Source organism: Accipiter gentilis, chromosome 6 (assembly GCF_929443795.1).
Source record: "Accipiter gentilis chromosome 6, bAccGen1.1, whole genome shotgun sequence".
Lineage (NCBI taxonomy): Eukaryota > Metazoa > Chordata > Aves > Accipitriformes > Accipitridae > Astur > Astur gentilis.
In genome coordinates, this window is record NC_064885.1 from 35,902,807 (window position 1) to 35,927,883 (window position 25,077).

Sequence of the window (25,077 nt, forward strand, 5' to 3'; positions counted from 1 at the left end):
ACTGGGGCCGTGTTAACTTGTCAGTGATCTAATTCTGCCTTCCACAAGCAGTCGGCAAAAAGTTAGCAGGTACAAATCCTATACAGGAAATTCTTGCATGAAGTCTGAACACAGCCCTTTAGCTTGTACAAGGAGCCACATTCTCCCACCTCTTCCAGTTGCTACAAGTGGAGTGAACACAGTATGGCATGACTTGCCACAGTCACAAAGGACATCTGTGATAGAAAAGAAACCAAGATAGATCATTAAATTTGGACTTCAGGAGCTGAACCATCTTAACCTTTCTTATCATCCAACACTTCACGCGTCCTCTACTTTCATGTCAGGAAATGTCACTTATAGCCCAGTAGGTTTACCTCTTACCTCTCCTCCAGTTCCTTGTCCCATGATCCTATAAAAAGATGAAAGGTTTGCCATGCCTCAGTCTTCTTTTTTGGCCTATTGCATCTGCCAAAGAGTCCCAATGGTCACACTGCTATGTAAAGCCGTTACACATGAGGAAAAAAGACTTCTTTACTGAACAGCAGGTGAAATTTCTCAATGAGTATGAGGAACTACAGACCAAGTTAAAGCAGGAATTTGGGGGTGAAATGACAACACTCTTCCACATGAACATTGCCAACTCTCATGTTCAAATAATCTCAACCGGCTTAAAGGTTAAAAAGAAAAAATTCAATCAATTTAAATCCTATTTTCTATTTTGATCATGTTTTATACCCACTCAGGGCTTGGGGATTTTTATTTTTTTTTCAATCCACAGAAGTGCCGTGAGTCATAAGAAACCAAAATTCTTACAAATCTTTTTGTTCCCTATGCAGGTTTTTTCAGTAAAACACCAAACATGACCACAAAGAGTAAGAAAAGAAGCAGCACCAAAACATACTCAGTCTATTCCTCTTCAGTTCAGACAGGAAAGAAAGAAGCAAGAATCCACACAGTCACAAGATGTGAGAATATTTCTTTTTAATTTAAAACAGTTGCAACAATGTCTTTCACAACCTTTCTGATCTCAGACAAATATTCTCCAAACTGTTAACAGTGCTTCAAGCAAACAACTCTGAATGGTGCAAAGTAAACCGGTACAGACACTTCCAGAATACAACAGTAAAATCACTGAGGAGTGAATAGAAATCAGAAACTGACCTCAACCATTCAGATAGGAAAGGTGATGAGAAAAGAATAAAAAGTTAAGTCCAGTTACATATTTTGCATAGTCTGTCATTGCATGAAAATAGCAAAGATGATAAAAATGGCTGCTGCCAGGATGGAGAACAACAGGAATGAATTGGAGATAATTCTAAAGCAATCTAATGAGCTCTGGTTGCAGCTGTATTCAGAATGTACTCTACAACCCAGTGGAGGCTGTCTGAATCAAAGAAACTGGACTAATGCTGGTTTCAGTTACACCAAAGTAAGTCAGAAGTAATGCCACTGAACCCCGTAGAATTAAAAGTGATAGTACTAGACTTGTTTTTAAAAGACAGCTTTGAATAAATTAAATTTTTAGCCTAATTATATTTTAGCTAGGAAGATTAAATAGGAGTTTGTGCCTGCATATGTTTTGGAGACTGGAAATTGTGAATAAGAATGAGAGGTCTACTGGATCCAGCACGCTGCTAGGAATGAGAGAGGAAAAGGAAAACAAGGAAAAGTTGTTGAGTTTTTCTTCCTTCCACTCTCCTAACCTGAATGTATCACATGAAAAAGTAAAAATCAGTTGGAGAAATAAGATCATTATTATTTGCTGCCAACTCCTGGCTTGCCATAATTGTCAGCTTAGATTGTCTCAAACAGCTCACAGTGATTTTTCTTCCTCCATCCTTTTTTTGTTCAAGAACCTCTCAGCACACCTAACCCCCTAACAGCTATTACACTACCCAGACACATGGAGTTTCCCCATCAGCTGCTGTCCACTGTTGTGGACAGGTTGTGCACTGAGGCCTCGGCCAGCACAATTAATTGCATACAAATTTTAGCAGGCAAAGCTTGATAAATTAGTCATCTATTCAGTACAGTCTGTTTGAGTGTGGCTTCTGAATGCTTAAGTTTAAAAAACCAAAGTCCTCTCCCCCACATTAGGCTGAAGAGTCAGGAATTTACATCCTGCTTCTGCAGATTCATGATGTTCTTCACACATAGCCCATTGCAAAAGTGAAATGACTTAACTGGCCATTTGAAAAAGGAGGGAAGCCACTACTTTGGGAAATATTGAAGTAGTTCCTCAAACAGCTGAAGAACTTTTAACATATTTTCAAGCACTAAATTTTAGAAGATCCATAAGCCTTTCACCTAAACTGCTCTCTGCACTTCTGACCCACTTGGTAGTTTAGGCAGGCAGTACACAAGAGTGATGAACTGAAAAGAATTTCAGAAGCTGAGGTGCTACAGTTCATCTATCACAGCCAGCAAATGGCTCCCACCTTTCATTTACCATTTCCAGTTTATCAAGTGTACCTCCTATTAACTGAGGTCTATCAGTCCCACAGCTATTTCAGTTTTGGGATGTACCAGGCAAACGGTTTGCAAGAGTCCAAGCTCCATCCTTAATCCTATGAGAGACCAGCCATGTTTCCAGTTTAATAATGAACATGTGAAGTAATCTATCGGCCTTCATTTACCCAAGGTTTCTAAATAAAAAGGTAGTGGCCACCAGATCCTGTTAGTTTATAAATAGCCCTTTAAGTTCATGAGGCAAGAGTGAAGCTGTTGTGCTGAACTTCCTTGGAATATAACTGAATAAGGAAAAGAGAGGGGAGAAAAGAGAGGGGAGAAAAGAGAGGGGAGAAAAGAGAGGGGAGAAAAGAGAGGGGAGAAAAGAGAGGGGAGAAAAGAGAGGGGAGAAAAGAGAGAAAAGAGGCCTTTTGTCCTTTTTGTACTGCCAGAATGAAAAACCACAAACATAGATACATGGAAGTTTTGTTCTTTCACTTTATATAGAAGATGTATCACTGCATAATTTGCTGATCCCATTGTCAAATCTGGCATTTTCTGGTGAAATACACAAATACTCAAAACCTGGACAAAGGAAAAAAATTTCTGGCAGCTTTTATTTTGTCCAGAACTGGTGGCTCAGTAATTACAAGGCAGTTGAATCTCACAGGAGCCACTTACTATTGTGCTAGGATGCCGCCGTTCTTTTGTGTCAATAAGGGCACTAAATGCCAGAAGCTTTCCCAGCAATTAGGCACCATTTCCAGAATTATTGCACTAGAATTTCTCTCATAATCTTTTAAGATCAAAAATTGATTTAAAAAAATCAACAGTGTTTTTTTGGCTCTGCATGAGGCTATATGACCAGAGGGAGAACTATTTTTCCCCAAATGCTGGAAAAAATGCCCTGCTCATAACCAGATTTTTAATTTGCGCTCTCTTCTGTAGTGTGTAGCTGCCTGAATTTTGCTATTAAACTTGCAGGCACTGACTGCAGAGAAAATGTAATTACACCTCCCTGCCTCTCTCTGTAAGGAGGATTTTTTTTTTTTTTTTTTTTTTTGACTGTTCCAATTTATTTTGAGGGCTCAGTAAGATTATATGAGGCAACTCCAGCAACAGTCTCTAAGCAGTGGCCAACACTATAAGCCTTTGGGGTTTTTTTGGAATCATGAAAGGTTTTGCACTCACCATTGTATTTTTTCTAGAATTAGTGTTTTCAAATACAATTTAAAAACCCACATATAAATTCTTGTCTGTGATACAAAGTGAAATAACAACCCAAAGAAAACAAAACGAAACAAAACAGGAAAGGCCAGCCCCTACCTACCCACCCCTTCATCCCTGCCAGATATATAAAACCCCTTTTAGAAGGTGTCTGTTGAAGCAATCAGATTATTGGTGTGTTTGCAAGTTTTAAGAAAGCTGAAACATCATTTCAAAGTGGGGGTTTCCTTTGTTGTTTGGTTTTTGTTATTGATTTTTGGGGGTTTTGGATGGGTTTTTTTTAAAGGGAGGGAGGAGAGAGGGGCAAATCAATAAATCAGCTATTTTACTAAGCAATTTCCCTCACTCATGGATGGAACTAAATAAGCAATCTTTGGCAGAAAGCACAATTGCACTGTGAGTACTTTGTCAGGGAGTTGATTTCAGCTGGAATGTGAGTGGTCTAGATGCAAATTTCCCTGAAATAAATATAATAGGACATTACCCCTTCTTTACCTCCTTCATAAGAAAATAAAATTTAAACAATAGCCTTGCCCTTCCTGAGGGTATGCATTTAATTTTATAGTCAGAAAGTCTGCTTCTTTTAGCCATCTGCAATACTGAATCTGTTGGAAGAACTCGCAAAACAAACATCCAAGAGAATATGAAAAAACCTATGTCTGCAAAAATAAAATCTACTATTTCTCTTTGGCAGAAAATATACAGGACACTGACAGGAGATTGCTTCCATCTCCATTAGTTTCTTAGGTTTACATATCAAAAAGGCAAACCAAAATACTATAAAACTGAATTCCAACAGATATAACTTTAGTTGACTTTTCTCACTGTACCAAAAATAATCTCTCAAATAAGACATTCTGCTTTGAAGAACACTGACATACCCCCTTCCTCCAACTTTATATGCAATATGATTTCTCCTAAGTGGTCTGGAGTCTGGTTGAAAACACTGGCTCCCAGTTACCAAAGATGCAAATATTTCTTTGTGGTCTTCAACACATGCATGTACAGAACAGGCAGGAGGTGGGCTGAACTGGGCTATTTTTGTTCAACTCTGAAAATTCCATCTTCTCCGTTTACTAGCTGCAAACTCCACCAGTAATCTGCATGGTCTTAAGGTACCCTTTAAGGTGTATAAATTTAAAACAACATACTATCCATCACCTAACAGAAATTTTCCCTCTAACACTTAAGGCGGCATCAAATGACTGTTTTTAAATGAACTAAAATATCCCATGTTTTCCTTTGCTTTTTGGCAGTCCAAGGATTAGGGGTCTTTTGTTGGTTTTAGATTTTCTTTTTTATTGTACATTTTTTTGGGCAGGTTAAAAAGGCTTATGGCTTCTTAAGGCCAGGTAATAGATTTGAGGCCTAACTTGGTATCCTGTGGTAAAAATAAATGTAGCCCAGGTCTTTGGGAGGTCGTTCTGAGGCACAGACTCTAAGGTCATTGTAGATCACCCATCTGAAATGAAAACAAGATTGATTACATTCCACGTGTATAAAAATCATCACAAGTTTATCAGGGACTTCTCAGATCCAAACTTCAAAGAGCTTAAAATCTAAAATTAGACAACAAAAACAAAAGATCAGAGAAAGAGCACAAGCAGGTTTACTAGCAGAGTCAGAAACTGAAAACGAAGAGGAACATGCAGAGGAATCAAATGAAGGAAAATCAGGGATTCCCAATGCCAAATAATAGGACCATATCAAAATCACAGCCAAGATCAGCACCACAGTACTAGCAATACTAGTATCAGCCCATAGTTTGACGGGTTTCTACTGATGGTGAATGAAAGGAAGTTGGGGGAAGCTCAGATAAACAAATCCAGATACAGAACTGATGCCGCAAGATGAACAGAGATTTGGAACAAGCACAGGAGAGCAGATGGTACATTTCAGCATACACCTCACCAGAATCAGAACCAACTCACCACATCTACAATCTGTAAAAACCTTAATTTCTTTGGTGGGAAATGCATACATGGTAACAACACGCGTGTTTTGTCTGCCATGAATACACACCCTGCTCTGTACGATGCATGCGTCAAAGAAAACATTTGCTCATCCTTGTGTGTCTCGCCCAATTCCACTCACCTTCCTTCTTTTTTGAGATGACAAACATAGTGGCCACTCATTGTGGAGGTTCCCATGTGGCTGATGAACCCAAACAGCTCATATCCTGTTTAAGAAATACAAATGGGACCATAAGTGTCCTACTGCTAACATTGCAATATGACTCCGGGGAAACTTTCTTTTCAGTACTGGAGAAGAAGCTAAGCACTCCTAACTCAGACTCTGCATCCCCAAACAGTTTCTGTTAAGACTGCAGCATATTCTCACTTTAACCAGTGGTCAGATTCACTGTCAAACATCAAACCAATCCAAATCAAACCCAGATAGATATGTATACATACAGCTGGGCTATGATCACAGCCCCTACCAGGAAAGGGAAAAGAGCACATTCATTCCCAGTTCACAGAGAGCACCACAGAAAGTGCCAGAGGAAGGAATTCATTCTGCACACAAATTAGCTCTAAGTATGATCACAGATCCCCTATTAATCAAACAAAAACCAGAAGTTTATACTTCAGCAGCCCATAAAAGAGAGGACAGGAAAGAAACCTCTTCCTTTAACATGAGGACAATTTTTGTGCTTAATGTCTCCAGAGAACTCAGCATTGGTTCTTGCTCCCCACCCATTCATGCCATTCACCCAAATTACCACCAAAAGTAAAAGGGTACCTTCTTTCAGGATATTGCATAAGGACAGGGGCCTGGATTTTGGTGGAGAGGGCTTTCTGGAGCCATTTTACAGTATCATGTTGATTATCAGGTTTTCAGGCACTCAGTAAATGGTCTCAGTCTATAAAGGCTAAGTACCACAAAAAATAATTATTCGAAATAATTTTTTTTTAATCTAACGATAATCAATGTTTCCCATGTCTCCAAGAGACTTAAGATTGGTCTTTATAATGTTAGAAACAAAGAAATGAATATTCTTATATCATAACAGCAACCACAGAAACAAAAATCAAATTGCCTGTTAATTTTTTTTTAATAAGACCATTACAGTCAAGATCAGAAGTACAAGTTTAGAACGTACTACAGTTATTAGAATTGGTCACTAAAAACCCTCCAAAAACCGTTATGTGATAACCTTTATTAGAACCACCACTGAGCTTTTGTACTCTGTTGCTTTTACACTTACAATAGGTTAGGTTCTTTGCCTGCTTGACAACTCTGCTGTACATTAGCCCCATCTTGTGGTTTATTTAGCAGTAGTATGACTGAGGATCTCAAAAAAACCAAAATGGCAAAGCAGGACATGCAGGATACCAACTACACCTGCCATATTTAGAGTAAGGAACTTGGTTGGAGGGATTATCAAGTCTCCCATCAGACCACAGGAGGACAGAAACTCAGGTGGTTTGTAACAGCAGCGTTACCTTTAGGATGCTCAGCCTCTGAAGATTTAAACATTCTAGCTTTTCTTTGTCTTTTTCTCTTAGAGCAACAAAACAAAAAGTAAAGCTAGGCCAGGAGAGACTTCTATGCTGTGGCAACAAGAAACTTGGACTCCATTTATTCAGTGAGTCCAGAGAAAGAGTTTTCTGAGCAAACACAGCCCACAGAACTTCGCAGCCCCACAGAGCTAGACTCGGCCCCAGAAGCAAGTTTGGAAGTAAATTGTCTGGATCATGTCCAAAAAACCACAATAACTACTTTCAAAACAGAAAGGAGCTCTATGAATGGCATAGGTGTGATGCAACAACATGATAACCAGTTCTAAGCTGAAGGAGAACTTACTTCCAGACCCATCTTTGATCCTGGGTCCCTCCGATCCTGTCTCTGCAAGGATATTGGCATTAGCAGTGTTCTCCATATCCATCATGTCCAAAGCAGGCTCAGTTTCTTCCTCGAGTTCAGGGTGGCTGAAGATCCATTCCAGTGCACGCTCCAAATTATTGTTCTGTGAGTTAAACAAGCAAAAGAGCAGCATTGAATACATTCTTTAGCATGCTACCACCCATTGGTCTTTGAACACGGTAAGGATCATGTTGGACAGCACTTAAAACTTGTAAGATACATACTCTACCACCATGGAAAATAGTGTTCAACAAGCACTCTGCAGAAGCTTGACAGATGGAAAAGAAATCCTCCCACAACTAACCCCTATGGCCCCCAGGTTCTCATCTTAAAGATGCATAGTCTTTAGGCATCCACATTGTTTCTCAACAGATGGTACAAGAAGCTAAGTATTCCTCACTGTCCTCCACACTTTGACATTCATGTGAAACACACAAACCACCTTTCCCACTCTAACCCAGACAAATCAGGCATCCCACGCTTTGCCAGATAGTTTTATATGTGTCTATAGTTTTCAAAGGCGTCTGAGCATGCACGTGTACAAAGCACATAATATGAAATGGAATCCGTGTGCTACCAATAACACATGGAACTCACTGTTGCCTTCAGTGCTTGAATTGCTAGATTCCTTTGGAAGCCCATGGAAATGATAATTGCAACCATCTCTTCGGGAGGTTGGTTATCTAGCCCAACAGCTCCAAACACAGCTGCTCCACTGGAAGCAACTTCTCCAAATGCAGGTATGACCAATGGCTCAGCAAAGTCTGGAACAAACAAACATTCATCAGTTTGTTCTTTTGCCTCACTGAACTGGAAAGTCAACAACACAAACAAACAAACAGGACCTCAAAAGCAGTCCTGAAATCAATGTAAGTTCATTTCACTGACCCAGTTGGGACTTAGATGTGTGGAAAGCCTTAAAAACAAGAAAATGAACATGCACGTTACAAAGTATCTAGGTGGACAAAATACTGAGCAGGCTGGAACAACTTGGCACATCACAGAAGTGAAACAACTGCAGGAAAGCAGCAAAGATTGATATGGAAGCAATGATGACACCATACTAGTAGACAACCCAGCTGATACGCCTATAGATGTAAAATGAATTGATTCCATGGCTGATATATGTCAGTCAAGCTCAAGTGGAACTCATTTCTCATTTACACAGGCAACACAAAAGCCCACAGTGAAGTGTAAACTCAACCAAATCTGTTTCCTCACAAAGGAATGCTCAGCTATACTCAGTGCTGAATCATGAGTCCAAACACTGCATGGATGAAACACAGGAAGTGGAGAACATCTAGCAGCCCTGTTCGTCAGTAAATAGTCCAAGTTCTAAGTACGGCACGAATGCTCTAGCCTGAGCTAGAGAAGGCTGACATGGTAAAAAAGCATCCAGACCACAGGATTCTTTTTACTTACACTTGATCACAAGTCAGCTTCCCCCTTAGCAGCACGGACCTAGCCAAAGGGTGGAAAACAGTGAGCTGGCCCACACCATCAGTGAGGACAGAAGAGTGTACTTCTGATGTAGCTTAGGTTTGTTTTCTTCTAGACAGAGGATGCCACATAATGGTCAAGATCTGCATATCCCAGGAGCAGCTTAGGAAAATTCACTCACACCTCCAGGTTTCCTGGGGTGGGGAAGGGGGCTGTTGTTTCTCTGTCACACACTATAAAATTTCTACTGACTGCCAAAATGCACAACCAGGAGCTGAGTTTAACTTACACCTTCCAAACACTGACCTGGTTCTTCCATGTGTGCAATGATCCAGTTGAAAGCGACTTCAGCACCCAGGTTGCCTGTGTAGTACACAGCTTTCCGACATGCTTCCAAAGGAAAACCCATCTCTGCCAGTTGCATAACTGAAGACTCATCAATATCTAGAGCTACAAGAAAGTACCTTCTAAAATATAAACGTCTAATTTCATCCATTGTATAGTATTTCTTATTGTTATTCGTGGTGCCACATATTACAATACATATCTCTTGGATTTGTTTTAGTACGGCAGTAAACCCACACCCATTAGAAAACAGCCTTGTACAAAGCATTATAGTATTTGTTATGGACTTACTGGCAATCTTTTGTCTCAGTAATCTACCATAGATCCTTAAACCTTGATGAATTCCTACAGGACTATTTATTAAGAAAACTCACCACTGGATTTCAAGGGGTGAAGAAGTTAGGTGCTGAGCTTGGCTAGAGATGGCAGCCAAAAGCAATCACCTCTCAAAGGCAGGATCTTGCAGGTGAGAGAAACAACAGCTGCTGGGATCTAGCAGTCTCCAGTTGAACTTCATCTCTGAACGACAGGGCCTGACAGCTTCAGCTGAGATCAGAGTCCAGAGGGAGCCAGGATCAAGCAGCTGTGACCCCCCAGAACTGCAAGATCCTGCTGAGCAGCAGATAGAGGAGCAGCTCATATTCTGGCTATGCTGATGCTACTACAGACTCTTCAAGTGTGCTGCACACATGGAAGTAAATGCTGAACAAGTACAAAAATCAGCTGTTATTTGGAAGCATGCAGGGCAATACTTCATGCATCTTTATGAAGAGAGAGAAGCCATTAGCTGAGCAAAAGCATGACAATTTTTTAAGCAGCTGAAGTACCAGTCTCAGAAAAATGAGATACGTACACTCCACGAAATGGTTTGTCATACGATCTGAAAATTAAGAAAGGAAAAAAAACAGGGAAAAGGACTTATATGAGAGCTAAGTAGATTCGTATGGGGAAAAAACAATTCCATATTTTTAAAGTCATAGAAACATTTGAGCTCATACAGGCAGGGCATGTTCTTGCTGAAATCCCATGTTTTTGCCATGAATTAGACCTGGGATGTTTCTGCCCAATAATTTCCCTAACTCAAATCAGAGCAAAAAGTGTCAGTGGTACTATAAACCTGTAGGAAATATAGCTGATGGCTGATCTAAACCAACTTAAGCAACAATCTGTTTTGTTATAAATAAGGTACCATCACCCATGCATTTACACTAAAACTAGGTCAGTCCATTAAGCAAGAGGATAAAAAAGAACAAGCCTTTGTAAGGAACCTACAGATAAGGGACAAAATTAAAACCTTTAGAAAACTGAATTTTGCCATAGCCTTTGCTCTGACACAAAATTTCAGGTATTAGCTTCCTTTCACATACAAACATCTTGATATATACCACCACTATTATAAAACATCCAAGCAAATGGGGCAATCATGTAATGAGAATAGTTACATTACTGGTTTCCTATTAAATACTGAGGCACCCAAACTTAAGGTATCTGGAGAAAATTGCAACAACCTGGGTCTAAGGTCACACTATAAAAACATGATTTGACTTGCTATAAACCATTTCATTCTCCAGAGAAAGAGGAAGGAGAATATTCTAATATTCTTGTTTCTGAACTTTAGCATAAAAGAAACAGTATTTAAGGAAAAAAGCAGTATAGCATGTTAATCACCCCTCTTTCTTTCTGCTCGACAAATATTTTAGCAGCTTGACATCAGCTCCTGGAGACAGAGCCTTTTTTAATGGGCTGTATAGCCCACGTACATCCAGAAAAGTGGACTATGCATGCATGCACAGCTGCTAGGGCCTACTGCAACTTAACAATTCTTGTAATTTAAAAATTAATAAGATTTTGAATCTTAATCTATGCCTGGAAAGCTGTTTTCTTAAATTTTAGTCCTTTGTGTATTAAGTATGTTTGTACTGTGAATGAATCAATTCTGCAGACATGGTGCATTTGTCGTTCCACCTTGAACCAAAGTGTTTCAAGCTATTCAAGTAAACTCTGAAACTGAACTGAAAACCATCTGCTCAGAACTGTAGTGATAAAATCCTGCAGCAAATAATCACAGTAACTGACAGATTTTAAAATTCCTCCTGACCAGGACAGACCATATACTGTACCCAAGGGAGTACACAAGAACAGAGATTGATTTAGCTACAGTACCACCCAGGCTACTTTATCACGAGGTTTTAGACAAAATTTAGTACAGAAGTGCTCAAAAGATAACAGCAGTTCAGTAACACCTCTTATGCAAATGTAAGAAATGAGTGGATTAATGTTCCAACCCACTTCTGACACCTGTCATGAGACTCAGTGTAGGGGTCTGAGACCAAGTCCTTTGCACCAGCCTCTCCAGGATGATTTATGAACTTGGGAAGGCTTGCTAGGCCTTAGCATTAAGTGTAAGCAACCCTTGACTGTGCCAGGAACTCTTATACAGCTGAGACAGCTGTGCGTCTCAAAGACTCCTGCTGCCTGGCGAAGGTGGGGGGGACAGGAGCAGAGACAGCCAGTTCTCATAACAACCTACAGCCAGTTCTCTCTCTTAAAAACCTTGAGACATCACAATCCTCCCCTGACAATCTTGGAGCATCCTGTATCTATGTTTTAAGTCATTCTCAGACAGTCTTGGAATTTTCCAGCGCAGCTGGAATTCTAGAAATTTGTTGATAACAGAAGTCAATCAACTCCTGGACTTATAAACAGCAGTACTAAGTGAGGCCCTTTGAGCAATGCTGGACTGCAGCAGGTTGTGACCAGCATTTCCCTCTGAGTGGGACACCTCTCAGAGCTTGCAAACTTTCCTGTTTGTGAAATCGGAGGTCTGTCGCCAAAAGAGGACATGACCTGGGCCGATTCTCTTCGCTCCTTGAGGCTCGACCCTTCACCCATTGAGACAAATGCTGAGGCATTCGATGTGAATATTTTCACCGACCTCAAAGGGAATGTGTAACAGGTATACTTCTTTTTCTCTCTCTTCTACTCTCTTTTACCCTCTTATATCTCTTAGTGTCTTTATGCATGTGTGTGTACTAACCTAAATAGTCTATAGTAAGTTATAGCAAGTATATTATATTAGGTAAGTTATAGCAAGCATATTATAAATTATTAAGTACGTTATAGCAAGTATATCATAAGATATATTGTAAGTTAATACTTTCAAATTTATAATTAAATTACTGTTGTGATTTTTATTCAACTGTAAATGATTTCTAGGTTGCTATTATACTCATAAACTCTTTAGATATAAACCGTTGACCAAGTCTGGGACTAGGAATCAATCCAGCTGCACCTAGACTCCAACAGGAGTTTAGAAAGCAAGGGGGTCTTCTCTGAACCTCGTGACTCAACGGGAGGGTCTCCCTTACCCTTTCCCACATTCCCTTTTTACTGTAATTCATTTTCGGTCCCTATATACATAAATTTAGTTTGATTCTAATTTCATTTTCCTGTGTGCATTTCACCCATGTACTAAGTAATAGAGTGAACCTTGCCATCGAATTCTGTGAAGTCACACTTTCACATAAATTTCTATTAAATCATTTTTCTATTGCTAATACAATTGGAGGTGATTCTTTAAGCAATCTGAACCACTCTGTCTCATTTCTTCTAAATCCCCCCCCCCCCCGCGACAGTGCACAGTGACTTTACTAAAAGGGAGTCACGAACACACACTGAGTGTCAATGAATAGATAGAAGATGCTCTCTGCATGTAGCTGATTTTCATAAATGTAGAGGTCTTCACACATTTCTCTATCCACTTAAGTCTTAGATACCAATCAACATTCAATAAGGATGAGCACATGGAATTCATCCTTAAGTAAGGATAACCATCCATGCACATGGAAGACATGGAACAACTCTGCTGGTAAAGATGAAGAGATCATAATGCAGCACAAGCTGCTCCACTAACCAGCACTATACTATTGCAAAAGAGGCAACCACCACACAGCAGGGTAAGTAGGAGACTATAGCCAGTAAAGCAAGTGAAATAATCTATTTCACAGAATACGATGTCTATCTTTGGGCACAGCAATTTCATAAAAATATGAATTATTTGGAGAGAGTCCAGAGCAACAGCATCGATCATAAATCCTGAAAACATCAAAGCAGAAAAGCTGGAAGAACTAGGGTTGTCTAGCAGGGAGGAAAAAAAAGGCTGTGGGGTGTTTTAACAGTCTTCACTTAAGAAGTACAGAGCTGCTTTTTTGTTCATAGCTCCAAAAGGTGAAGATTAAAGAGAATCAGTATGTGCTAGAGGGAAAGGGGAATACAAGAGAGAATCAGGACGGAAGTAGTAAGTACCTTTTGCGTCATCAGGAATGATAATGGGAGGAGCAATGTCTGGAAGTTCCTCTTCTCCTGGCTGGAGACCCCTGGCCCGAAGATGGCTGATATCTAGGAAGTCTGGCATGTCTACAGAAACATCTACAGAAGCAGAGAAACAGGCTAAGCTTATGAATCCAGCAAAATGACCTCACAGCGCAACCTACCCCTTCAGAGAGGGAACTCTGGTACTCAAGGTACAAGCACAGCCAGGATTCTCCTCCTGAAAACAGTTATTTGAGAAATCCAGAACACTAAAGCGCAAGTTAAGTAGGAGGCTAGACTACATGAAACTGCATTTTAACTCCACAGACCTCATGGATTGGTTTAATTTGTCATAAAAGGAATAAAGATTCAGTTAGGATCTTCACAGTATAAGCTTGAAACTCAAGCCAGGTCCTCATTATAGGCCAAAGCGTATACACCTTATAGATTATCTTGGCTAGAACGAGAAAAAAGCTAAATATAAAAGGCACATACCAAGCTTTTTGGGTATCCAATCAAGGCCAAAGGTGAATTTCTTTATCTGCACCACTAAATACTCAGGAAATGAAGCAAAACGAGAAGTCCTGGGAAGCACAAGAAATACAATTCATTGAAACAAGGCAACAAAATCACTAGCAGCACAGATTTCAGTACCTCATGCACAGTGAGATGAGTAACTTTAGCCCTGAGTGAGATCAACAGTGATGGATTTCATAAACATAAATTTAACAAAAATGTTTTCAAGTACAGTGGAGAAGTATGGTAGTAGCTTTCTACTCATTCATATCCTGAATGTCAGTCCAAACCCTTGCAGATAATTCAGCTTGTAGGAAGATTACAGAAAACAACTACAAGTAATATTAAACTTGAACAAGCAAGTTGTTCTGAATTTGAATGTCAGGTAATAAATTTTGAATGACGTATTGGCTAGAACTTCAGGGCATGGGCTTAAAACACATCTTGGACATAATGGAATAACAATTAAATCTACATTTTATTCACTCCCTTTCTAGTAACAGTAGCATTGTCCATGAGTTATCAGTCTACCTATAAAGCATTTTATTAAGCAAAGATAAAAAAAGTTGTCATTTGTAGTTTTTCACATTAAAGTGCTATATAAAAAAAACCTACATGATATTCTTATTGAGCTACTATAATATTTATCAAAATAGAGGATGACTCTTGAGTTTAAGGGGATCCCTGATATTTGTCAACTTAGTGAAAAGAAAAAGTTTAATCTTGAACACAATGCAACATTATATGTACCACCATTCTCCATCTCAATGCTCCCATTTTTCCCACATTTCATCTCCTGCATCATTCCCTCTACCTTCCATTCACACATACCATCCTTTCTTCTAATTCACCTCATTCTGGGTAAAATACAGTAAATGTGTCATAAATATAAGGCACTCCTACCATACTATAAATAAGTACTTTCTAAATTCTTCTTAGCACCATCTTGCAATTTTAGTAACTTTATCTGTGGCACGAAACTTTTGAATTTTAAATAGCAAATTATTCTTCATCTTTCTAGGTTTTATAGACAGACCTAGGGGATAAAGAACAGCTACATTACAAATTAACCCTGGATCTGTTTAAAGACTAGAATGTTCTTCCAACATGTTCACAGTTAATGCAAAAACTTTAGATTTCTTCTGCATTTTTTTCCACCACATCCACTTGTCTCCCAATTTTTAATACAATGTCAGTGAAACTGTATGCTAAGACAGCAATGAGTCATTGATATGTTAAGCAATCTAAAAATAGAAGGTACCTAGCCACAGCAAACCAGTTGCAGAGCCCAATTTTCAGCCACTCCTTGCTGCTGACATAAAAATGGAACCAGATAAGAGATTAACTCTTGTTCTTAGCAAGAAATACTGCTCCTGAAAATTGCACTGATCTCTACCTGCCATCCTATTTCTTCTTAATGCTTTTTTAAGCCCAAGATGTTCTTGGTTCTTTTATCTACCTGATTATAAACACACAAGGTGGGTTCCTTCTTTTATATATCCATCTTGTACCATGGCTCCATGTAAGTGACAGCAAACAACAAATGCAACCAAACACTGTAGCACACAAATGTAGTGGGGTTGAAATCCAAACATAAACAACAAATAATGTAAAACATAATAACAACAAAGTTTTCAGCATAGCACTTCACAAATGCAGAAATTTCCGTTTATCTAAAGAACTTGCTTACAAGAAACAGAACCTTCGTTTGCTTCACCCTGTTTTGCTGCCACACAACGCCCATCAGCATTTTTAGTCAAATGAAGACATCGACTAAGCACTGAGATCCAGACTTATTTCCTACCATGCAATACAGAGCTCTATTCCTAGTTGAGACATAGGATCCAATTTTAAAATGTGGGCAGACAATTAAGCTACAAGCATTTAAAGTTCAGGCTCTTAACAACTAGACTGCATCACCTCTTGGAGTTTGACAGTTGAGAACAATTTATTTCCTGTTCAATTGATCATTACAACTCTCATCAGACTTGATCTGCAGATTACATTTATGAGCCCCGACACTAATACAACACCAAAGCCCATGATGCCTTTGTCTATTTCTCTCTGCATCATGTTCAGGTAGCAAGATAAGCACAGAACACCACCGTATAGTTTTTTAATAAGCAGACACACACACACTTACTTAACTCCTGCAGATTTTGCTTGAAGGGCACTGCTCCAGAAATCCTCTACATTGTTTGGTTCAGAAAAGGCCTGCAGACACGCACTAAATGGTATCTTGGCACGGACAAGCTCTGGTGGAGGTCTCCTTGCAGCTTCTGCTTCTCTCCTCTTCAATTCATAGGCAATTAATTCATCTGAGAAATATACGTGACACTAAAAGCTAAATGAACATTGTCATGGTTATGATGTCTCTCACCAATTTTATTTTTGCAAGTTTTAGAAACGCAAAAACCTATTTATCAATAAAACTTTTACATGGTTTTAACTACACATCTTTTCAAATTTTCAAATCTTTTCATCTGCGTCGGAGGCAGGAGCTACACTTACAACCACACCTCTTTTTTGAAGGTTTCTGTTCATGTGAAAACACAGAACTGGCAATACTGGGCAACAGGCAATTAAAACTTTGCCAGGACAGCCAGAATCTTGTGTTGATAGTAACACCAACTACCCACTTTATCAGCTCAACCTGACTTGGAAAATTATTGCTGTCTATCTGTGTCATCTGACTTTCTAGACAGGACAGGATTATGTTAGAAAGAGTCCTGACACTGGCAAGTTGATCAGCACCATATGGTAAATTCATAAACTAATATACCTCCTGAGCCATTACCAGCAAATAACATGCTCTTTTATGAGCAACAGAATCATCACTGAAACTGATGAACAAAGAATGTGAAATTCTTCAAAACTTAAATTTTCAAGTCAAAATGGTCTTTTTAAGATATATTGTTCAGTTCAAGGAGTTGTGGGCTAGGTAAAAAGCAGTAGGTGGAATTCTGTGTCTTGTGCTATTTCAGAGGATCTGATCAAATAATCACAATAGTTCCTTCTCACTTTAAAATATTTTAAATGTTGAGATTGTGTAGGAAACCAGAGACATACACCCCTTCTAGTGTTCCTGTGATGTCCCCTTCACTTCCATCTCAATCATACATTTATTATGTTAGTCTGCAAGACTCTTCACTGATGGCAGGGGCAACCAAGATTTGTCAGTACCTCCCTTCTGCTTCCAAGTCTTCTAGACTCCTCAGCCATTTTCTCCTTTAAAAACAAGTATGCTTTCTCAGGCAGCTCACAGGCATGAAAAAACCACTCCTGTATATTAAATCGATGTCCACCACCTCATCTTCCTTCCCTCCTCTCCTGAAGCCCAGGATATCCAAATTGTGTATTTTGGCTTTATAGACGACTAACTATCTTATACCCCTATTGCCTATTATCACATTAAATCTTATAATCTGCTCCAAAAGAACACAAAGCTGGTTTGGTTTTTTGGTTGTTTTCTTTTTATTATTTATTTTTTGTGTGTGTTTGTTTTTACAAGATATTCATTAGCTAGTATGTTCAGTTCCTTTTTTAGAATTAAAGAAGTTTTTATATACTGGTTCACTGCCCAGGACAAAGGAAATCTAAACCTAATGGGGATCTTTGGGCACACACATGCACAAAAACCAAGGGTAAATAAAGTGTACTATAAGTGGTGTAGCACATCTCGGGTCAAAACCAGGTTAAAGTTTTAAATCACAAATCTCTGACATCTGTGTCATACAAACTGCTATCATTCTTGGTGATATATTGCTGAGTGATGACACTTAATGGTGGTCCCACAATCTGAGAAGAAATCTGTCTGAAAACGTGCCAAGAGTATCCAGGTAGAATCCTTCTTCCATAAAAATATAAGCAGGGATGGTAAAACCACTGATGTGTGTTTAAAATCTCCTTTAAAAAAACAAAAACCAAAAAAAATCCCAAGTAACCTTCACCTGATCATTCATTGGTTTTATTTGTTACATGGCGTTGAACCATTCTATCCATATAAAGAGACCAGAAGGGGGTGAGAACTTCATTCCCTCATGATTGAGAGTCATCAGAAGGTCAGTCAATAGACCAGTTTTTCTTTACCTTTGTTTGTCGCTGCCTCCATGGCAACAGGTAACTGCATGATATAGTCCACCCTCTCTGTGTAGCGGACCTTTCTGGACTGGCAGCATTGTGTGCGTTCTTCCACCAGGAACCGGAAAACATCACTAGGATTTTCTGAACCTACAGGGTTTCTCTGAAAGGAATATTAGATCCAATGATTTAAGTGACGATCATTAAAATGACCAGAGAACCCAAAGGCTGCTGGTTGTTTTATGGCAAGCACAAAGACACCAATCTTGCATCCAGATCTGGCAGCTCAGCTTGCATTTTATTGCATGCAGAACTCTTGCACCCACAGAAAATCCCACTGAAGTCCACAGTGTCTGCATACACAGCAGTATCTTTCTACACATAGTAACTTGCAGAGTATGTACCTAATGAATCTGACTGAGTCAACGTGAACAGAAGAAGGTAGGAAGGTGGCAGGTTACAATAAAGATAGAAAGCTCAGGTAAATAACATGGGGCATCCTTTCAGCAAATAGAATTGCTCCTACCACTCCGAATCTGCACTGAAACAGAACAAGCAACTTGTAGTTCATTATCCAGATGAGAATGTCATACAAATAATATACCTCTTCTTTATTGTTGATGTTAATGTCTGTTATCAGGCAAAAGCCAGAAAAATGTCCTCTAACCACCCTGTAATCAGTACATGCATTTTGAGATGTGAAGTATTATGCATGCAAATGTGAGTAACTTCATCTAGACCGTAACACATGAATAAACACCCTTGATTCTTGGGGAAAATGGGAAAGAGAGGGAGAAAGGATGGACAAGAAAGAAATGCTTTAAATCAAAACTGCATGTATTTGCAAATTTCCTTTGCAGAAAGACAGCATTAAAATTCACAGTACTGATTCTTTTACACACAGCATTGTGCTGGAGCTCAGTGGAACTAACATTTTAAACAGAAATATTCAACTAGTCATTTCGCTTTCAGCAGGGGAATCCTTCCTCACATAATGATTCAATGACGTACAGCTGGGATTTGTAAAAGAACTGGACATGGTAATTAGTTTGCTCCCAACCGTGATATAAATTTGGAATAATAACAATAATAATAATAACAATAACAACAATAATAATACCCAATTCATTAATATTCCAGGACAGACTTCAATATGTGAAACAAATAAGTAGCATGTAATCATAGAATGAACAGCAATTTTAAAGGACAGTCACATATATTTATAAATCTTAGAGCCTGTACAACGATTGACCTCTCTATATCTCTTGCAGTTGTTATCAGCAGCATTGGCCCTGAGTGTGGTCATGCAAGAGTCTGAAGTAAAGAGAAGGGAGAATTAAGGAAACAAATGTTTCTAAACCAAAATACATTTTAATTAGTGTCATTTTCTAGATATGCAAGGCTGAAAAGAGTATAATAAAAAATGAACCACTCATATAAAAGTTCTGCCCTCATTGTCTAATATAAGCAGGGAAAAGAAGCAGTAATTCAGATTTTCTCACCTCTACTAGATTTATAAGATGTAGGAAAAATTCCTGTGCGTCTTGTTGTCTATTAGAGGAAAATTCTGGGTGGCCTTTACTTACAAAAGCCTTAAACATTCGGGGAGATATTCCATTGTGTTGAGGCTAAACAAAAGAAAGAGAAACCTTTTAAAGAAAGATTTTTATTCATTCCTGGACCAAATATCCCAAGGTAACTCCACCAGATCTATCTGTGGCCCATTTCTGCCACTGGAGAAATGATAGTTTCAGTTTCATCTGGTTTTCAATTTTAATAAAAATGGAAAGGGTCCTGAAACATGATTTGGGGGTTTTAGAATATGTATTATGACATAGTTCCTACAGCTTTCACTCTGACTTTTCTACAGCATTTGCAAGAGATTAAAAGAGATTACTGAAGGTTTGCTAAAGGTTAGTAGTTTTCAGAAAGGCTAAAAACCTACACTGTTTTCTAACATTTGACATTCCTTTCAGAACCCTGCTCCATCTAAAAGTATGTAGGCATTGAAGCACTTTGGTATATCAGCTAGCAGCTTTACTCAGGACAAAACCTTTCTAAAGATCTCTACAGAATCAGAGAACAACTAATGTGTGCTGCATGCATTCCCAGATGGGTTGTTAAGAACAGACATGAATTTGCAATTTGCAGGTTTTGGTCATTTTGAGGGACCATAACATACTACCTTTAGCCATTCAGTTACATCAGTAGGAAACTACACTAAATTAGAAAATCTCTAGCTTCCAAGAGTCCTAGTGTTGACTTTCCTACCCTCTATACCACTTCAAGAAGCCTCCCCAACCACCCCAAATTGCATCCTCAAGACAACACTAAATATTATGCCTTTCAAATAACACTTTTGAACGGGTCAGAATCTTTTACTCAGATTTGCCTTCATCTTCCACAAGACCAAATAATTTTCAAGACAATTCAAGCAAAAGTGTAGCCTTTAGGATATGTCAGAGGCTGTTAAACACTCAGCTAATCTCATTCTTTACTACAGTTGCACTATCATACCAATAAAAAAAAAAAATAGAAAAAGCAACATGAAACGGAAGGCACATAAAACACACATTAAAATAGCAAAATTTTATTCTTGGTTTCACCAGGGTAAGGTATTCCTAGACTCATTGAAATCGGAAGCAGATTCTCAATTTTAATGCTTTTTCAATTTCTGGCAGTACACCAGCAAACACATTAGGCTAAGACGCTCTTTAAAGGCTCTCGTAAAGAGACAGAATCTCAGTATTGCTTGAACAAAGAGATGTTCTAGGGATTTCTGAATCTGGGGTTATATATCACTTTAGTGTCTTCAGCCGCCGTTCAAAGCTAGGACTGGGGAGAGAAACGCATAAACCAGTTCAAATTACTATATACCAGGCTTCTTTCTATGTCAGAAGCAAGAATATGGCAAGGTTGCACATTTGCCCTGATGTATAATGCAATGAGTTTGGAATCAAGCCTTGTTTCCACCTATACACTTTTTACCCAGCCATTTGAGCAGGGAGAGGAGAAACATGCCATGTGTGACAGTCTATAGAAGAAGATTGCATCTTGCCCTCTAAACCCTTTCCACCTCAAGGACAAGAAAAATAACAGAAGAAATGGCAAAGCTCTAAACAGAAAATCAACTCCTAGCTGATGACCCTTAAGGCTTTCAGACTGTTTTTAATGTTAAAGTGGGTCCATGAAAACTGCTGCCATTTCCAGACTAAACTCCTGTGGTGAAAAATTTTAGCTTCACAGTACCATGAATATTTATAGAATACCTAGCATACTTTCCCCATCAACAGTTGCAAAACAGTTTAGCTAAATATAGACTGTGCTGGACCACTGCAGATCTCATATGAATGCTTTTACAGGCAACAACTCCCCCAAACTTTGGATGTGTTCCAAAGACCCAGAAAGCCAGAGAACTTTTTTGCATGTAGGAGGGGAAAAAAAGGTAAAAGAAAAAAAGTAAAATGAATAATTTATTTTACAGACACAAAGCAGAAGCACTTGAAAACACTGAAGGCCTAAAATCCTATGAAATTATATTTATTATAAATGTCATTACAACTCCTTGGATGACAAAATACTATCTGTATGTATACCAGCATTATGGGGGCAGGGGAATGCACCAAACAAAAAAAGCACCCCCAAACTGACAAAACAGATTTGTATGCCCAGAGTGAGGGAATGGAAAAAAATATCTGTATCTGATTTGGTTTTCTAAATAAATCCTCAATACAACAATGAACAAAAGCAGTAAAAGCTGTTTCAAATCCTAATACATGCTATGAATTGCTTGATAAGGAAGTCATCTGATGCCTGTAACTATAACTTTATTAAACTGAACTTATGCACAACACAATTGTTGTTAAATGGCAGTACATGACTACTACTACTTGACAGAGTTTTATACCATCTGTCATTAAAAAGTTCTCAATATCTTAGTAGTAGTAGTGGCTGCTGGGCTGAACATGGAGGTGTAGCTTTATTCAAATGGTTCAAGTCCCTGAACTTCCAGAACATTATTCTTCATTCATATCCTGGATGAGTTTAAGAAAGCAGGTCAATCAGTATACATAATTTAATGTGAGAAATCTGTTGAAATCTATGCCACTATTCCTTAGTCACAGTGATGCGCTGGTGAGTTTTAAACTTTAAAGGAAACAAGCAGGATTCATTTCTTGTTCCAAAATAATGAATAACTACTGTAGAAAACAATCACTCAGGAGACACAGGACTTTCAGATCATGCAAACTACTCTGTACCAGATGCTCTCTTTGTCCAAAATTTCCTTGGCATTCTGATTTCAGAAGGAGAAATTTCTATATCAATAACTGATAGATGAAGGTAGAGGAAAATATCTATTTCCATGGAAACTATTACCATGCGTCTGTGACAAAAGCATGCATGACTTCTACTGTGTATAAAACTACAACTTGGTATCAAAGATTCTTTCTCCATAAAGACAGACAGTTCTTTTCTACAGGTAGTATTTTCAGTATTGGTTATTAGTTGACCTTTCATTTCTAAATATCCCATCTGTGGAGTCTGTGGTTTGACTCCACATGCTGCTTGGGGTCACAATAACAGGCTGGCAGGGACACAAATATATTCTAGGTCCAGTTTTCCCAGCATCAGTCTAAACAAGATGTGTCAAGGTAGATGATTTGAATAGTAAAACAAACCTAAAATAACAGATTCACTGGGTAGATAACATTGTCCCAGTAACTAATGCCTTGCTTAAGACAACTGTTAATTGGATGACTCTAGGGAAAACAAAGGCAATTCCAAAAGCAGCAGAGTTTGAGCAGAAAGGCAAAATCTGAACCAATCTTCTCACTCTCCAAAAGCTGATGGAAACTTAAACCAACTTACAAAAAGAGAAGAAACTTGTCCATCTCACCACTAAGTTACTGACAGCTTTTCTTCTTCACAAAATGAAGCAAGAACAGGTAAAAAGATAAACCAGTCATTCAGGCAGTGCCCATTAACCTTGTTAATACAAATAGATCAGTCAGGTCTTTGTCAAAAATCATCCTTACTGCTAAAACCAAAAGACTGTTGGACAAAGAATATGAAGAGGTTTTCTGATGACTGTGAATGTATTTGTTGCTGGAAGAAGAAAAAGCACAGACAGATGAAGACACTTGTCTACGGATGTTACAATGCCAACACATGCCTTAATGATTTTTGCAGTGTAAGATAAACAAGCAACTTTCATGTTGCAGAAGAACACCACAAAGGCAAAATGAAGATTACAGAACCAACAATACTGGAGTTCTCAAAGCTAGATAGTAGCTAGATATTGTGAGCTAAATATGTGTTTTGCTGCACAATTACTGCAAATTACAGTAAAAATAAAAGGACAGTCTCCCACTGATAACACTCACTGTGACAGAGACATAAAACGCTGTATTATATAAACATGGGGAAAAAAGGTTATTTTATCCTTCAATTCCTCTCTCCTTTGTGTGCAGCATGTTAGCTATACAGTACTTGCCCATCAGTATACCTTTGTTCTGAAATTGCCTATTCTGAGAAAGCTGATTCCGAGGTTTTTTTTCTATTGTGAATTATTATAGATCAGGATATATACATTGTTCTCCCCAGGATGTCCAGCAATTAGAGTTTCAATTTATATCCAAAACCAGATGCACTGCTGTGTTTTCAGGATAGATCCCCCTGGCACAGACATGCTTCTGCATGATTTCTGTACCATGAAATACTTGAATAAAGCCCCAGTGGACATGGCTCTGCATGGCCCCTCCTTCATCTACATGAAAGCCTCCAGCACCACTTTATCTTGCATTACCTAGACAGCTTCTCCTGAAATCAGGTGGAATATTGTGAGACAATTCCTGGAAACAACTCTTTAGCTCTTTATAATTCTTTCTGAAATTTAAAGAGGGTTTAGAGGTTTGTTTCCAAATACTCAGGACTCTCTAGATAACATTTTTTGTTGTTGTTGTTCCAAGAAAATTAACATAAGTTTCAAGTTCTGGAGAAGCAGAATACTTTATTAGCAGAACCAATGGTTGCTTTAAAGCTTTGCACAAATAGCCCTTGACTAATATATTCCTGACTAGGATCCTGCACATTCCACCTTGCTAAGCATCCCTTGCTGGATCCACATGTGTTCTTCAATGCCCGGCACCTGTTCCCTTTTCTCAGGATATCACTTTTACCTAGTTACCAGGCTGTACCAACTCAGTCAAATACCTTGTGTTCTTCTTTCATCACCTGCTCAATAAGCTCAGATTTCATGGGTGGCTTAGAGTACTGGCCTGAAAGGAGGCCGTGTCCCAATTTAGCCCTGTAGGGAAGAAAGTGGTGGGGTGGAAACAAACACATGAGAAAAACAGAAGAGAAAATATTTTTATTCCAAGCAAAAAAGACGTTTACTTTCTTTGACCCCCTGATGAAACATCATTACCTGCAACTAAGCAGGCAAATCTTCCCATTCTACCTTGTGCCATATCTCACTTTCAAGCCCATGCAGATGTGTTCTTTTGCCCTGCCATTAAATTATTTAGATTCTATTTAACTTGATCAAGTAAATCATTGAGAAGTGTCACTTACATCTGAGTGTTGAAATCTTGTGTTGGATCAAGAGGAGAGTAGTCAAATATTCGTGGAAGGTTTCCCACATACCTGGGCAGCAAGAACAATGCAGAAACATTCAAATATTGCAGCTAGATTTACTCAAGGATATCCTAACAGATCCTCAGCCGTGATACACCAGCAGGCTTCCTCTGTGCTAACAAGTCAAATTTTGCATCATAACAATCTATCCCTGGTGAGTGCTTCTATCATGGAAAAATAATAGTAAAGAAATTAGGAAATGGACATTTAAGTTTTGCTTAGAAG

The 25,077-nt window shown here is 38.7% G+C and overlaps 1 protein-coding gene across 1 annotated transcript in view; it reads right to left on the reverse strand.

Annotated features, from left to right (window-relative positions):
• Positions 1 to 4,832: 4,832 nt before the first annotated feature.
• The window catches only part of USP13 (ubiquitin specific peptidase 13), a 54,643-nt gene continuing 34,398 nt past the window's right edge, over positions 4,833 to 25,077 (reverse strand). Inside the window, exons 9-21 of the mRNA XM_049802131.1 lie at positions 24,790 to 24,861; positions 24,430 to 24,523; positions 19,719 to 19,844; positions 18,226 to 18,379; positions 16,280 to 16,454; positions 14,116 to 14,204; positions 13,615 to 13,737; positions 10,163 to 10,189; positions 9,271 to 9,414; positions 8,122 to 8,288; positions 7,465 to 7,627; positions 5,752 to 5,836; positions 4,833 to 5,119 (exon numbers count right to left, since the gene is read on the reverse strand). Of these exons, the coding sequence (XP_049658088.1) occupies positions 5,026 to 5,119; positions 5,752 to 5,836; positions 7,465 to 7,627; positions 8,122 to 8,288; positions 9,271 to 9,414; positions 10,163 to 10,189; positions 13,615 to 13,737; positions 14,116 to 14,204; positions 16,280 to 16,454; positions 18,226 to 18,379; positions 19,719 to 19,844; positions 24,430 to 24,523; positions 24,790 to 24,861 (1,513 nt within the window). The 3' untranslated portion in view covers positions 4,833 to 5,025. The remainder of the gene's footprint in view (positions 5,120 to 5,751; positions 5,837 to 7,464; positions 7,628 to 8,121; positions 8,289 to 9,270; positions 9,415 to 10,162; positions 10,190 to 13,614; positions 13,738 to 14,115; positions 14,205 to 16,279; positions 16,455 to 18,225; positions 18,380 to 19,718; positions 19,845 to 24,429; positions 24,524 to 24,789; positions 24,862 to 25,077) is intronic.